This window comes from Rhinatrema bivittatum, chromosome 9, assembly GCF_901001135.1.
Source record: "Rhinatrema bivittatum chromosome 9, aRhiBiv1.1, whole genome shotgun sequence".
Classification (NCBI taxonomy): Eukaryota; Metazoa; Chordata; class Amphibia; order Gymnophiona; family Rhinatrematidae; genus Rhinatrema; species Rhinatrema bivittatum.
The window spans coordinates 86547708-86565450 of NC_042623.1; the positions used below are offsets into that span (position 1 = coordinate 86547708).

Sequence of the window (17743 nt, forward strand, 5' to 3'; positions counted from 1 at the left end):
AGTCTTTTTGGCAAACAAGAAATCCAAAATAAACACTTGCTGAGTGATAAACAGACAAGCTTCTTGATTTAGTTTGTGAGCTGCTTTCTCCTGGATGTGTCAGGGGCAGCTTATCAAGTAAGCAACATGACAGGGAATTGAAAAAAACACTTCCGCAGTTCTCTGATCAAAACAATTTGTAATTAAATTGTGTTAACCTTGTGGAGTCTAATCAACTGCATCTGGGTAGTGGATGAAAAAAAAAGTTTTTTTCAGAAATTAGCAGAAATTTAATAGTCTAAGAATATTGAAATAGTAAATTATGGTAGATAAAACCCAAAAATGCCCATCCAGTCTGCTCAGTTGAGATTCATCCTATTTTGGCAGATGTACATGTAAAATTCCTAAATGCAACCTAAAACCAATTCTCCCTTGTATCTTCCACTTGATCTGTCAACTTTCCTCTCATATCTATCCCATGAATGGCCAAGTCCATCACAGCCATCACACTGCTGGGCTCACCATATTTTCTATGAGCCCTGATGAAGTCCATACCACTGCTGTTTTGCCACTCTGTGCAAGTCACCACCACATTTTTTGGAGTCCTGATGCAATTGCAAACTGCTGTTTTGGATTGAAATTGTCACAACTTATTCCAATCTACTTCATTTTCATCCTTTTGCCACTATGGATCCTCTGCACTTAACCCACACATTTTTTTAAATTCTACCATTTTTGTCTCCATCACCTCCTGAGAAAGGTTATTCCAGGCATCTACCATCCTTTCTATGAAAATATATTGCCTGACATTGTTCCTGAGTTCCCCTCAGAGCTTCACATCATAACCCCTAATTCTACAAATTCCTTTCCTTTGTAAAATGTTTGCTTCCTGTGCACCATTTCCTTTCAGGTATTTAAATACCTCTATCATATCAACCCCCCCCCCCCCCATGTCTCTTCTCTTCTGTAGGGTATACCAAGGGGAGAATACTGAAATAACTAGTATTGGATTATTAATTGCCAATAGAACTTTTTCAGTAGTACTGAGGAGAAATTTGACATCTTTTACATATGCATAAATTAAAAAAAAACCAAACAAACCAGAATTTCGGTACACAAAGCAAAATAAATAAATAAATAAATAAATAAATAAATAAATGTAAGGATTCATTTATTTAAACCACTTATATACCACCTATCTGCCGAAAGTAGTATACAATAAAATAAAAAAAATTTAAACCACTGATAAGAAACACTGAAGGGATGGTCAGAAGATTTCTGCTCTTAGTAAAGGAAAGAAAATAATTATTGGAAATCATACTGGATGGCTTAAAACAGTTCTGCCTGTTGAGAAGTGCTGGATAGCTGTGGCAGTGCTCTCAACTTCCTTATGTAGTCCTGTTTATTTAGGTAAGAGTTGCTTGCTGGAGCAATAGGTGTGCCTAGGGCTGCCTGCTACTACTCAGTGGGCAGGGCTGTATGTGGAGCAGTTTTTAATATTATACTTATTTTACTTATTTAAAAATATTTCTATCCCATACTCTACATTTTTTGCATGAGGCTGCTTAAATGGTTAAAAACATTCATAATGAAAACAAAAAATTCATGACTTAGTATACATTTGAATGCTATACTGATGTAACAGTGGAGTAAGCTGTAGATACTTTTGATTTTTTTATGACTGTACCAAAGTTTTTATGCTTGTGATGCTACCCGCTAACTAAATTTGATGATTGTATTTGCAGAAATCTCAGAAGCCAAGTTTGACCCATATAATGAGTGCCCCCCAGCAAGCCAAGGAAACTGGTAGATGCATTCAGAATATTTCTTACCACTAATCATGTCTGATTAAAATTTTATAGTTCATTCATAGTTTTAAAATACTTATACTTACTTACATTTTTCTTTGTTTTTACCATAGTAAATGAACAAATTAGCACTGTCAGAGCTCTGCCTATAGCCATTTTACAACAAAGTAAATCAGGTAGTGAAGACGACTCAGTTCCTGGTAGTGAAGATGAAGATTTGAATAACCATTCCCTTCCCAAGCCTTTAGGCCAAGCTCAATCCTCCCTTCACCCCATCTCCATGTCAAAACCTTCCCAGATGATTTCCACTCGTTTCCTGGGCTTTGATCAGGTAAAATGTTTTTTTTTACATTTTTTCCTCATTTATCTATTTTATTTTTTTCTTTACCTACCTCCACCCCTTTCATTTTTATGTTATGAAGATAATGCTGGAATTCAATTAAGAATAAAGTTAAAAAAAAACCCTTTCTTTGACAATGGAAGAAGACTAGATCCTACATTAGGTGAAGGAGGAGATTTTTCAGTTTCAGATAGTCAGGATGAAGAAATAGATGGGGAAGAAGATGACGATGGAGAGGAGGAAGAGGATAGTCAGCGCAAGGAAGATGAGGATAATGACAAAGATGAGAATAAACATTTAGAAGAAGTGAAGCAAAGGAAATACATAAATAAATGTTCAGATGATTTAAATTAATTAAAAATCAGAGACCAAAGTGACAAATATGAATGCATAATCTTTGGTAGATACAAAGAGAATGAAGAATCCACTAAGAGTCATCTTCCTCAAAACTCTAAACTAGTACAAAATCTTTCTCAATATAAAGAATACAGTCAAGAAATATAAGATTCTAGTGTTATCCCTGGGTCACTTATAGTTGAGTATTATGAAAATTCAAATGACAACATGACTGCCATGTCTCCCAAATTAAAGACTCTGATACTTCACAGTGCATTAGAAGATTGCACATCTCAAGGAAAAGGAGAACTTCCTAATCAGAGTAACTTCCAAGGCACTGAGTGGAGTGACAAAATCAGAAAAGGTTTCTGAGCCAAATGAAAATTTCTGAACTTCTCTCTTTACATACAGAAACAAATACAGATATAGTTAATTCTAAAGATGTCACACAAAACATAATTGTTACCAGTGGCAAGAAAATGAACACAATACAAGATGTATTTGAAAGTGATGAAAATACTTGGGAATTGGAAGTGGAAAAACAAATGTATATAAACAGGAGTTTAAAATTCAGGAGCAAATTATCTAATTCCTGAAAGTAATCAAAATAAAAATCTTCAGAAATTGAATTTAACAGTCAGTGAAGACCTGGAACAGGAAAATCACAGGACCACCACAAGGGAAAACCTGGAAGAAATATGCAGTTTGCAAGATAAAGATGGGGTAGCTCCTGACAACAGATAATGTGATGATCTGGAAGACAGACTTATAGATGAATATTCTGCATGTTGTCAGGTAAATTAAGACCTACTTAGTAGATGAGCAATGAACAAGAAACCACATACCTCAGTCATGATCTTGAACCATAGAAAATAAACAGCTCTGACAGGTGTAGATTTAAAGAGCTGAAATCTAACAAGAAAATCAAGATTTGTGCAGTGGTCAGGGTGTTCAGAACCACGTAAGTAACTGGATATTATGGTATTATAGATCAACACAGTATAAAATGTCTGATTTGTTGCCACAGAATGCATCTGGGAATATTATCTCCTTCTTAGGTTGTTATCTCTGGTTGTGCAATTATTTTATTTTATTTATTTCATAGTGAGAGGTTCTGTCTGACATATTTGGTGACTTCAGAGTTTGGTGCTAAAGAAAAGGCATTTATCATTTGTTTATAAATGGTAGTTATATTTTTCTTTGGAAGTTTAATAATGTCCTGTCAATTAACTGTAGATTGTTGAAATTTTAAGGAACTTCAAAATGCTTTGAATGCATTATTTTTAAGGACCTTCGTTTTCAATTTGTATTTAACTTTTCTTGGGAAAATGTCAGTGCGTGTTAGAACAAGAACAAAAACGAGAGAAATCAATGGAAAAAAATGTAATTTTCTGGGTAAATATAATTTTTGTTTTTGTTGTAATAATAAACACTGATATATTTCAATTAAAAATAAAATAAAAACTGATAACAAAGATCCCTAATTATTTTCAGCTGGGTCCTAGAAGTAAAAGGAAGTTAAAATAACTTTCCCAAGGCCACAACCAGTGATGGAGTCAAGTCTTGACTTCTAGACTACTGAATTTCAGTCCAGTGTTATAATCCATTCTATCACTCCTTCCATGCTTCAGAAATAGATTTTTATTTATAAGAGTTGAACTTTTGATATAGGTGCAAAGTCAGAGTAGTTTTTGTTTGATAAATTGTCCTATTAGCTTTCATCCCACACGAATAGTATGTATTCAGATTGTATTTTATTTGTGTTTTTATATTTGTATGCAGCCTTTAAAAGTTTTTGAATTTGTTTTCATGTAGCACCAAACATAATTAATTAAAATAATGTTAATTAGTACTTTTCAAATTATTTCATGTTGCCAATAAAATAACATCACATTGAATTTTCCTTGTTATAGGAAGAAGATTCATCAGAAAAAGAGGACAGTAGTGATTTAGAGAAGGATACTGATAAATATGTACATGGTGTGAAAATTCTGGATGCAGGCATGAATTCTGCTGTTAATCTTACAACCCGGGCTGCCTCAGAAAATGTAGAAACTCCTTTTAAAAGAGGTAGGTTAGAAAATATTAATGTAACTATTTTTGTTGCGAATAAAAAATGAATATCTGTTAATGCATGGCAAATTAGGACTAGATACAAAGGGAGTAATATTCAGTCACTGGCTAACTTATCCAGCTAACTTTGGACAGATATTTAGTGGTGCAGCCACACTGTTGAATATCTGTCCAAAGTTAGCCGGATATGGAATGACCAGTGTTAGTTGTATAATTTATCTGGCTAACTTTACTTAGCCTAGCATGCTCCTATGTTACCTGACTAAATTTTAGATGGATAATGAGTTATCTGTCTATAATTTAGCTGGATAAGTGCCCCAAATATTTAAAAGTCAGCATTTAGCCGGATAACATGTGAGTTTATGAAATGGTTCTTTCAAAAGAAATGAAAGAAACAGAGAATTTTGTCATCAAGTAGAATTCCAGGACTTGATATTAAATATACTCCTTGGAAGCAGATAGTGATTTACTTAAAAGGCAAGATATGTATATCAAATAAATGCTTAAAGTCATAAACATTGTTGAACTGTGGGGATCAGTGAATTAAATTATATGTAAATCAAAGTGTGTTTAAGTATATGTGTAGGAGTATCTATTTGTCTAACGTATATATCTATATTTAGAAGGAAATATTAATATGTACAATAAACCTGCAGTATGTGTGTGTGTGTGTGTATATATATATATATATAGAGAGAGAGAGAGTCTGTCTTGGAAATGCTGTGTCTTCTGTCTTGACAGTGCTTTACCTCCTTCAGCTCTTCATAGAAAATTTTTGTTTTTAGCAGTCACTCATGTAGTATCTTGGAGGCATGGCCTGGCAATGTTAACTGTGATTTTATCCGGACAATGCGGATATTTGGCATACCATCCTGAGAATATCAATACCTGAGAACTTGTCATGACATCTTATCTTTAGTTTCCTCAGACAATTGCTATGAATGTGGTTCAGATTCATAACATGACATGTAAACACCATCCAGATTTCACATCCATACAGTAGGCTTGGTAACACAACAGTTTTATAGAGTTTGTTTTGTTTGACTGATACTTGTACATGCCTATATATTTGTAGGTAGTTTGCCAAAAGCCAGATATTTGCTTTGGTAATTCTGATGTTGATTTCATCATTGATGTGGACTGCATGTGACAGAATACTGCTGAGGTAGTTGAACATGTCCACAGTCTTGCGGATTTGATCATTCACTGTGATCATAAGGTCCGAGTAATAGTTTTTGGGGTATAGACCAGTGCAGATTGTCTTCTTAATGATGATTATGAGACTAAAGTTGCTGCAAGCTGAAGATAAATTATCCAGGCTCCTCTGCATGTTGGGAACAGTTGTCAGCAAATAGAAGATCATGGACATTCACTTCCTGTAGCTTCATTTTTGCCTGTAGTCTCCTCAGATTGAAGAAGTTGTCATTAGTCTGATACTTAATATAAATCCCAATATCACAATCATAAAAGGTATCTCTAAGCATGGCAGAGAACATTGCACTGAAAACAATTGCAATTAACATGGCCTTGCTTGACTCCATTGTTGACTGGAAATGGATCAGATGAGAGACAATTGTCCATAACATGAGTCCACATGCTATAATGAAATCGCCAAACCATTGCAATAAATTTCTATGGGCAACTCTATTTTGCCATGATTTTCCAAAAGCCTTCATGACTATATTAAATGCTTTTATCAGGTCAATTAAAGTCATGTCATGTACTAGTTGGAAGTCTTCTGGCATGTCTCTTGAAGTTGATGAACAGCATACACTGTGACTTTGGTCCTGTGTCTTTTCCTGAGGTCACATTAATTCAGGCTGGATGGAGCACTTCTTCAGTATGATGACCCAGCACATCAAGTAGTTCTGTCTTCTGACATCTCCACCAGGGATTGGGGGTACCCATAGGTACTTCCTGGACCCAAGATGTGTGGTCGAAAGCAGAAGGTCATCTACAGATCAATCTGCTAGATCTGCAGGCCTTCCAATATGCATTGAGAGCTTTATTTCTCCTGCTCTAGGGGCAGGAGACTTGATCTAAATGGACAAGCAAGGAGGCACAGGCTCCTGTACCCTATGTGAAGAGCCTCTTCATATCTGTTTGTGAGTATGTCATCACATTTAATACCTCCAGGCGACCTATTTTTCAGATATTCAGAATACCCTGGTGGATTGGCTCAGCAGAGTCCTGCTTCCTCAAATAGTCACTAGATCATGGAGTCACAAACAACTTGTTGGGGAAATCCTAAGATTGATCTGTTCTCATCAGAGGACAACTGGAAGATCAGTTGATTTTACTTCATGAAATTCTGCAGTTACAGATTAGTTCAGTTTGGGGTGGATTTTAAAAGGGTTACGTGCGTAACCCTTTTAAAGCCCTCCTACACGCGCTGAGCCTATTTTGCATAGGCTCAGCGACGCGCATATGTCCCGGGGCTTGAAAAAAGGGGCGGGGCATGGGCTTTCCAAGACCTCATTCTCAACAAGGAGAACGGGCTTTACATACCTTGGACTGTAAGCGAGCACTAGCATTTTACTTAGACCGCACTGCAGACCATAGGAAAACCACTCAGCAGTGAGTAAACATACTCTATCCAGTTGGCTAGCAGATTGCATACAGTTTTGCTATGAAAAAGCAGGCCTTCCTCTTCAAGAGCGAGTAAAGGCACATTCAGTAAGAGCAATGTCAACCTCAGTAGCACACTATTGTTCAGTGCCAGTTCTTGACATATGTAAAGCAGCAACATGGAGTTCTCTTCACACCTTTGCAGCTCATTACTGTTTGGATAAAGAAGGATGACAAGATTCAGCCTATGGACAATCTGTTTTAAAGGACTTGTTTCCAGTTTAATCCCAACTCCTTCTACATCCAATCTGCTGTGATCTTCGGCTGTCTCATTTTCAAAAACAATACTTCACTGTTGCTTCACTACAAAATGACTCAGCCTCTAGCTTTCTAATCACCCACATGTGAGGACTAGCATCCTGCTTGTCCTGGGATAAAGCAAAATTGCTTACCTTGTAATAGGTGTTATCCCAGGACAGCAGGATGTAGTCCTCACGAAACCCACCTGCCACCCCGCGGAGTTGGGTCCAATACTTTTTATTATTTTATTTTTTGCTAAAGCTTATTGCTACATACGAGACTGAAGAGAGACCCCTGTGGCAGAGAATATCATGGCATGCTGGGCATGCTCAGTGGCCTCACAGGGCCAGTCAAAAGTTTCTAGAAACTTTGACAGAAAGTTTTCCCGCATAGGGCTCCATCAATGATGTCACCCACATGTAAGGACTACATCCTGCTGTCCTGGGATAACACCTATTGCAAGGTAAGCAATTTTGCTGAGTATCACATCGGTTTACATTGAAACAAGAACTTAGCTTAACATGCTTTACATATAACTCTTCATATGCGAGTAAAATGAATTGAATGTAAATTAACTAAATGTAACATGAACTGAATGCAAATGTGGATAATACGAGCTAAACTTAAAATGGGGAACAAGACCTTATTTTACAGCATTTTACATTATTTTATAGAGAGCTCTTTGTAAATGTGAATCTTTAGAAGAAGGGACTAGGGGGGAAGAGAGGGGGATCACAGGGATTATGGGAGGAACCAGGGGTGGGTGGGCAAGAAAGGAACGAGATGCCTGAATAGGATTCAGTCTGGTATGGTATATGCCTGTTGTCTCGGATCCTGTATGGTATATTAAATACTTCATTTCAGTTTTCACTGAGGAAGACATTGGAGATGGGCTGTTGCTAGTTAGCAAGAGTATGGATGAGAGTGGGGAAGATGCAAGCTCATTAACAGAAGAAAGTATTTTGGTGGAACTAGCAAAACTGAAAGTGAACAAGGCCATGGGGCCTGATGAGGTATATCCCAGGATAGTAAGTGAAATCTGAGAAGTGCTGTTGGGTCTGCTGAAGGACCTGTTCAGTAGAGCCTTGGAGACTGGAGTAGTGCCTCAGGACTGGAGACTGGTGGATGTGGTCCCACTTCACATAAGTGGTAGCAGGGAGGAGGAGGTTGGAAACTACAGACCAGTTAGCTTTACCTCGGTGGTGGGAAAATTAATGGAGAGACTGCTAAAGTAAAGGATAGTGAACTATCTACAGTCCATTGGATTACAGGATCCGAGACAACATGGTTTTATCAGTATACGATCCTGTCAAACAAATCTTATTTTTTGGATTGAGTGACTAGAGAATTGGATCAAGGATGAGCACTCAATGTGGTTTACTTGGATTTCAGCAAGGCTTTTGATACAGTCCCACATAGGAAACTCATGAATAAAATGAGAAGCCTGGGAGTGGGTCCCAAGATGGTAGAATGGATTATAAATTGGCTAATGACAGCAGGTATGGTAAATAGAAACTACTCTGAAGAAAGAAGTTATAAGTGGAGTTCCTCAATCATCTGTTCTGGGACTGGTTCTGTTTAATTTCTTTGTGAGCAATATTGCAGAGGGATTAGGCAGTAAAGTTTATTTAAAGTTTTTCTCTTTGCGAATGACACTAAGATCTACAACAAAGTGGCAGTAGGAGAAGACCAGAAGGCTCATCTGCATACTGCTCCCAGCATCCCCTGGGAGAGGAGTCCAGAGGTTATTAGTTTGCACCTTCAAGGTCCACTAATGGACAGTACTTTAGGCTGCGCAGAACTGCTTTTCCAATGCACCCTGTAATCAACTTTCCACTGGTAGATTCCAATTTATCTCTTAAGTACTTACTCTGTGAGATGACACATGGGATCCAAGATGGCCACGGCAGAGCAGATTGTGTGAGCTCCGTCTTTTCCTTGCTGCTATCAAGCTGATTTTTGCTTTTTTAATAGTGCCACATATTGCCCGCAAACGCAGGGCAAAGGAGAGAACTTACCCTGCAGTCTCTTCTGACCCCTCCATCTCAAGCTTGATGGATGCTCACGTCATATGCGGGACTCGATGGGGAATGTTGCTTTGGTGAAAACCCCGATGTGGGCTGTGCTGGCTCCTCGACAGAGGGAATTTTTCAGATCCAGGCTGAACCTGTCTCTACCCCCACTACAAGACCTTTACGCAAATTTTTTCAACCAACCCTAGTAAGACCTAATCTGATAACTCTTGATTCTATGTGGGAGGCGATAGATAATCTTGGAGCCTCAATTTCCCTGCAACTTAATCCTGTTGTGGATAGAAACAATGCAAATGAAAATAGTCAACCTCTTGGAAAAGTCATGTGACTATTTTTAAATGAAATTGAGGAAGTTAAACAGGAAGTACAAGGCTTTAAGCCTACCCAGGATTTACTTATAAAAGAAAATCAACTTCTACATAATAAACTTGAGAATGTGGAACATGTAATACTTGGGAAAAATCTTCATTTTATACATTTTCCAAAATTCCACATGTCTGCAAAAGATATGTTTAGGAAATATAAGAACATAAGAACATGCCATACTGGGTCAGACTAAGGGTCCATCAAGCCCAGCATCCTGTTTCCAACAGTAGTCAATCCAGGCCATAAGAACCTGGCAAGTATCCAAAAATTAAGTCTATCCCATGCTACTGATGCTAGTAATAGCAGTGGCTATTTTCTAAGTCAGCTTGATTAATAGCAGGTAATGGACTTCTCCTCCAAGAACTTATCCAACCCTTTTTTAAACCCAGCTACACTAACTGAACTAACCACATCCCCTGGCAACAAATTCCAGAGTTTAATTCTCAAAGTTCCTGAGGATGGCGTTACCTCCATTATCCAAATCATATTATTTACCTGCTTTTAAGAGGCAAGAAAACCAAGTAGGTTCTCACGGAATGGATTCTTTAACTCCAAATATGGATATATCTCAACTTCTGGAAATTTCAGACAGTGCCCTTGCAGAAGCGGCCACGATGGTGATTACTTTTGCATTTGAACTTGATCGTGATTTGCTCCTGAGATTATTCTTCAAACACTGCTCTGAAACTTATCATCACCTTAAAATCAGGGTATATCCTGATGTTTCCAGACAAACACAGAAGAGGAGGCAACAGTTTTTAGTGATGCGCCCCAGATTGTCTTAAAATTTCCATGCAATTGTCTTATAAAATATAAGGGTCTTTTATATGTTTTTCTTACTCCTTCTCAAGTAGCTTTTTTCCTTAGCGATAAACTGGTCTTGCAGTCTTTGGGGAATGGGTTAGTCCAGCCTGTCCCTCCTTTAGAAGGTTGAGTAGGCCTAAATTGATTAACCCACTATATTAATGCTGATTTTCCTTTTTCCTTATTTCTCCTTTTAGGGGTTTCTTTGAAACTGTGTTGTTGGATCCCCCATTGTGGACTTTCTTTTTTTCTTCTCTTCTTTTTCTGTTCAAGATTGTTTTCTTGAAAATTTATTGGAAAATGCATAAATATAATAATAATAAAAAAAGATGACCCTCAGCTTGGGACTTCCCATGGTTATGGTTGATTTAATCCTGTTTGTTGATGGAGAAAGTAAAGTTGCTTACCTATAAACACGGTTCTCCATAGATAGCAGGATAAATCAGCCATACTCTTATTACCCACCCACTTCCCTGGAAAGTTGAATACTCGCTAAAGCTAAGCTCTGGAAGAATGAGGGGCTCATGAGTTAGTGCATGCCCAGAAAGACTTATGAATGCTGAAAGCTGCTTCTGTGTCAGCACTGGCAGGTGATGTCATCCCCTGGTTATAGCTGATTTATCTTGCTGTCTACGGAAGCAACTTTTCTTTATTAATATTGTGCATGTATGTATTTCTCTGCTGATTTTGTTGACTGGGCTAATGTTTGACTAAGCCCATCAAGTCAAAATTATTGGCTTTGCTAATCTATCAAACTTAGTGATTATCTTCTCTCATACACACAAAGTTTGGTTAAGAAAAGTAATGAGAAACGTATTCTTTTTTTCTGTTATGTAGGTACTGCAGTATTAATGTCTGAACTTGGGTTGGAAGAAGATCCTGACTCTGTGTGGGACTCCGAGGTAGGACAGTTTAAGGAGATTTTTCACCTGCAAAAGTTAAATGAAGAAGTAGTATATACAAAAGATAATTACATTTATTCATTTTAGAAAGTAAATATATATAATATACCTCTCAGAATGCCTTTCCATAATTTGATTCTTTATGAAATAGTAAGTGCCCTCAGAGTATTTAAGGCTTGAGCACCACAGGAGATACAAAAACATCCTAATGGATAAGAAGACCCTCTGTTATATTTCATTGCAATAGAAAATGACTTGGCAATCAAAAGTTGTATTTTTTGCATACAATTCTTATGTCTTGGGCTAAACACATAGCTCATGTTACACTTGTGTGTGCTGCAGATTAGGGGATCTATATTTGAACCCTATGTTTAACAGAGCCAGTCAGGCGTTAGCACACCATAGAAGTAGTGTACTCAGACCCAGGCACGAAGGAAGGCTTCCTCTGCTGGCAATCCAGAAGCATGAAGGGTGTACCTCAGAAAAGGTACCCTCTCAAGCCCTTGGGTTGGTGTAGCAACGGTAATGAAGACACCTCACACAGGATTCATGGTGAAGCGTCTCTCCCAGGCTTTTGGGAAGGCTGCTCTTTTATTGTAAATGATCTCATAGCATTTCATATGATACATACGTCACATATTTTCCTGCTACAATGTTTTCCACCACAAGTGTTTATGCTGACCTTTTACTAAGTAGGCGCAAGTGGGCAGTAGGTGCAAGCGGTCAGTCTGCAGGCAGGGAGGGGGGAGGTCATTAGCTGGTCATTTGTACTAAACTATCTAGGTGTGAAAAACCACATAAATGCAAGTAGGTCATAAACTAAGCTGGTGCTGCAAAGCTGTGCCCTAGATATGTTCCTTGCAGACTTCCTGTTAGCTATAGACAGGAAATCTGTTTGTTTGCTAAACTTGCTGCGGTCGGAGCAAGACATTTTCTTTACACTAAGCGTAGGTTTAGACATGGGACAGATGTTGGCCTTCTGACGTGGCGTGCCATCAGTCAGAGAAGCCAAACGCCCAACCCCCACAGGTTGGCAAGGATTCTTAGAACTTCTTGGGCTGCTATGTGGGGATCAGAGGTCCAATATGGAGGGCAAAAATATTTTTATGTATATAAGCACAAGAAAACTTCTTTGCTAATATTTCTAATATCATTATAATGGCCGAATAAATGAATGGTCAGTTAGAATGTGTAACTGATATTGTTATTTTAATCACATCATCTTTCTCAGCATTCAGACAGGTTAATCCAAAATCGGTGAAGCATGCACCTCTGCAAGCAGATGGAGATGAAGCAAAGCTGATGTCATGGTATATATACCCTTGCTCTGATATCAGCCCGCCAGTATTCTCCATCTCCAGCAGATTGTGGACGTGCATATCTCTCTTGGGGATTGCTTGTTTTAAAAAAATAAATAAATAAAGGAAAAGACAGAAGGAGAAAAGAAGCAGATTAACCATACACCGCTTCTCCTGAGGTGATACTTCATGGTCATTCTCTCAGTCAAGTTCTCCTGAGGTGTTATTTCATGATCCCTCCCTCAGTCAAGTGCCTCGGTCTGGTAGCCGACTTTCCGGCGTGGATTTAGCTGCCAGGAGAGAATAAGCTGAGAGGCTAGTGGGTTCAGGAAGCCAAGCGCGGCGGTGAAGGCATTAGCCCTCTCCCCCCGCAGTCGGGACGGGCTGAGCTTAGGTAAGGAGATGTAAAAAAACAAAAAAAAAAATAATAATACACACATAAGTGAAAGGGATTCCTCTCCCCCTCTTTTGGTCTGTCTCCGAGCCTCGGAGTGTCAATCTGACGTTCATTCCTGCCTCTATGGGGGCTTGGGGAGTCACGGACGTTTTAGTGGGTTGAGCAGCCTTTTGGCTAGGCCCTGCTGTCAGGCATGGTAGGACACAGTGGCATTCGTGTTCCTCCTTATGTGCAAGTCTGCCGCGAAAGCGACTGATACCGGTTCGTGCCTGCAGGTCCAGATTGGGCGACCATCTGGACAGTGCAGCTTGTGTGTCCAAATTTTGGGCATCCGTAGTTTGTGCATTCCTCAAATTCTAGCACCTGAGCTCTTCATGATAAGAGAAGCATGCACTTATGGGACGTCCATTCTTAAATATAGGCATCCCATACTTGGGCGCCCTAAATTTGGGCATCCTGTTTTTAGACGTCCTGTCCGGCCTTGCCTAGTACAGGACGCACAGTTGGACGTACAATTGTCAGATGCTTGTTTGTAAGCGTGCTGCTAATAGACGTCTTATCCATGGCGCTAGTAGCAAGAATCCTAAGCACCTGGTGATTTGCACTGCTTGCCATATTTGGGCATCACAGCAGGGTATACCCTCTAAACTTATCAGCGCTGTTGGAGGCTCAGGGAGAGTTGTCTCTCGTGATTTGGCTGAGCCTGGCCCTTCCCACAGAATGCGGGAATAAGACAGGTAGGGAATTTGTCAGAAATGTTGCTTGGTTTTGAGGTTCCCCTAACTGGAATTTCAGCAGGGGAAGACTTCTCAGTGGATGCATCTCTGATGCCCCCTGGTTTTGGAATATTTTCAAGGGCTACAGTCCCTCCTAATGTTCAGTGGAACTGGCTAAACCTGCACGTTCAGGAGTGCAGGCTGCAGAATCCCCACTAGTCTGGTGCCACGGATAAGCATTGGCATATGTCCTGGCCTGTTGCGGATTCCACTGATGGGAACCCAGCTGGCTTAGATGATGAGGGTGATCCTTACTCCCTGGAGGATAGAGAACTTCCTCCGGATTTGGAGTTATATAGATGGGTTGCCGGCTCTGATCTCCCAGCCACTTACTATTCTGGGAGTGCTGGGTGTTGGTTCCATGTCTGAACCAAAGAAGAATCCTGTTTTAGTGCCTTGATTGGCCTTGAATGGGGAGCTGTAAAGGGGGCGAGCCTTGGTAGAGCTGTACCCCCTTGTTCCAACAGTGAGAGAGAGCAGTTGCATTTTCTGAAAGTGGATGCGCTGGTGTGTGCAGTCTCCAAGTGGACGACCTTCCTGCAGAAGGGGGTGTGACATCAGAGAATACACAGGATAGGAGAGTTGAGGCTATCCTTATGCAGGCTTTGAGGCGGTGGCAATGAATTGCAGTTAACCTCTTGCTGCTCCCTGGTGGCTTACACTTGTTTGCTTCTATTTCGGGGAGTCAGTGAGATTGGCTGGTTACCAGGGCAGTGATGGAACCGGCTACCAGCTTTTTGGCAGTTGCTGGCTACGCCTTGGTCCCTCTCTCTGCCAGAGGAGTGGCTTCAGTGTTAGTGGCCATGTGTTAGCTGTGGCTGAGATTGGTCGACTGCTACAATTTTCAAAGTATAATCTTATGAAATTGTCCTTAAAGGATCACTCTTGTTTCTGGGAGTGAGTTAGAGTAAATGCCAATAGGTTGGGTGAGTCCCAAATTCCTCGTTTACCAGCAGATTAAAAGCAGGCACCTTGCTCTTTTGCTGTGAGGGACAGTGCTAGGGGTTTCTAACGTTTTTGACCCTACAGAGAAGCGCTTTCTCAGAGGGCTTGACCTCTGAATAGGTCTCAGTTCTTTCAGCCCAGGTAACCCAGACAGGGCATAGGCTCAGGTGGCAGATGCTTCCCGACCCCCTCAATGAAGATGTGCCGACCCACCTCCTAGAACTGGAGGTAGGGGTTCACCTGTCTGACCCACGTCAGACCAGTGGGTTCTGGAGGTGATAAGGAACGGCCATGCTCTGGAGTTCAGTGTTCCTCGGGATGACTTAATGGCATCTCCCTGCAACTCTCTGGATATGAGGCTGGCAGTGGAGGTTACATTGTTGAGGCCTCTGAGCTGGGGTGCCATGGTTCCAGTGCTTAAGTCACAAGAAAGTACGGGCCGTTATTCTATTTATTTCATTGTACTCAAGAAAGAAGTTTCCTTTCGCCCATCCTGGTCCGAAAGAAGTCAATAGTCATTGTGAGTGGCTCCTTTACGCATGGAAACCTTACACACAGTGATAATGGTAGTAGAGTCGGGGGAGTTTCTTACGTCCCTGGATTGTCAGAGGTATATTTACATATTCCCATTTAGCTAGAGCATCATCGCCTTGGCAATTCAGTGTTTTGGGGCGACATTATCAGTTTTTGAGTGCTACCTTTCAGTTTGGCCTCCACGTCCAGGATCTTCTCCAAGGTCCTGGTGGTGGTAGCGACAGTGTTGAGACAAAATGATATTCTGGTCCATCTGTACCTAGACACTTGGATATTTTGGACAAGGGCATGGAGAGAGAGTCTTCAGGGCTTGCACAAGGTGATTTCCTTGCTGCAATTTCTAGGTTGGGTGGCGAACTTGACCAAAATTTTATCAACAGACTAGAACCTTCCATTCCTCTCAGAGGACTCCTGGAGATTCCCTCCGCTCGAAACGCACAACTTCACACCACTTGTAAAAGTGCTTTTTCAGTTCCTAGACCAACTCTCTGGAACTCGTTTCCAATTGAACTTAGACAATACGATTTTGTTAAGAATTTTAGAAAGCAAATTAAAACCTTTCTTTTTAAGTTAGCTTATTTTTAGATGCTTAATTTATTTTATCTTTTATTGATTATTTTAAATCATGATGGCTTACTTCCTTGTTGTTTTAATGTTATTTATTTTTAATGCTTTAAATTAAATGTATGTTCTTTAGTTAATTTTAAGTCTTCATGATTTTGTATATGCTTTTTTTTATGATTATGTATGTTTTTTTATGATTATGTATGTTTTATGTATATTTTGTTCATCGCCTAGGCCTTATGTATGTTTTTTTTATGATTATGTATGTTTTATGTATATTTTGTTCATCGCCTAGGCCTTATGTGTTAGGCAAGTCACAAATCCTAATAAATGTAAATGTAAGAGTGGTATCCTTTCCTGGTTTGGGGAGCAAAATTATTGTAGTTGGACTTTGACCCTTCTTGAATTTGCCCCAATCCCGTGCAGTGTGAAACATTTCCTTCAGGGAAGTACGAGTGAGGTCACCCAGTAATTAGTAAAACTCTGGCCTGAGGCCATCTGCCTGGGTGTTTTTAGGAGTTTCAATTCGCAGATAGCCCTGCGGATTTCAGCCTCCTGGACAGGCGACTCAAGCAATGCCCACGCTTGTTCATTTAGTTCCAGAAGTTGCAACCCCCCAAAAAAAGATTGATAATCCCATTCGCTTCTAGGCCCAGCAGTATACAACGATTTGTAGTATCTGACAAAGGCATCTGATATAGAGGAAGTAGAAGCGAGATTCAGTGACTGATCTTGAATGCAGGTAATTAACCCCTTGGAACAGCCAGCAGAGTTCACCAGTCGAGCCAGTAGCTTGTCAGATTTACTACTCCATTGATATAGTTTGATTTGAGAAAAAATATGTTTGGACAGGCCTTGCTATCTAGAAGAGAGGTAAGCTCCCTCTGGGTGTCTTCGAGTTGAACCTTAGTAACCTGTCCGAGGTCTCTCACATGGGCCCGACACAGTGTCATAATTTTTTTTGTCAGTGCTAATATGGCAGAATTCCTGTCCCGCTTAATGTGAGTATGATAGGCTAGGATATAGCCCCACATGACTGCCTTAGCCGCATTCCAGAAGAGAATGGGGTCAATATCAGGGGTTGAGTTAAAGTCTACATAATGTTTCCATTTGTCTTGCAAATATGCTGCAAAAAGCATATCCTGGTAAAGATAAGGGGGCATGGACCATCAGATTTCGCCCAAGGGTGGTGGAGTTAACTCAAGTATGATTCGAACTATGGCATGGTCTGAGAAAGGAACATTCTGAATCTTACTAGCTACAAGCTTGTTAAAGAGTTTCAGAGATAAGAATATAATCCAAATGGAAGTACACATTTTGGACATGAGAATAGAAAGTAAACTCTTGGACCTCTAAGTGTAGCATGCACCACGAATCGATTAGGCACAGATCATGGGATAAAAAACCCCACCCCCAAGTCAGCTTGGTTTTTCTTGGGAGTTTTAGCCAATCTACAGTCCACCAGAGGATTATCCACCATGTTGAAATCACCTCCCAAGACCAAACTGTATCCATTCCTTACAGTCAGTTTACTAAGAATATTAGTAATAAAACTATGAGAGTATATATTAGGGGCATAAAGGTTAACCAAAACCATCTTAATCCTTTGCAGTATCCCCACTACAATAACAAATCGACCAATAGGATCAGAATAACATTTTTCTTTCTAAAATGATAATGATTTATGAATCAATATTGCCACCCCTCTTTGTTGCGATGG

The 17743-nt window shown here is 39.8% G+C and overlaps 1 protein-coding gene across 1 annotated transcript in view; it reads left to right on the forward strand.

Moving 5' to 3' along the window:
* The window catches only part of LOC115099561 (ankyrin repeat domain-containing protein 26-like), a 462251-nt gene that overhangs the window by 202253 nt on the left and 242255 nt on the right, over nt 1–17743 (forward strand). The window contains 4 exon segments of the mRNA XM_029617295.1: nt 1725–1785; nt 1901–2118; nt 4377–4533; nt 11445–11509. Of these exon segments, the coding sequence (XP_029473155.1) occupies nt 1725–1785; nt 1901–2118; nt 4377–4533; nt 11445–11509 (501 nt within the window).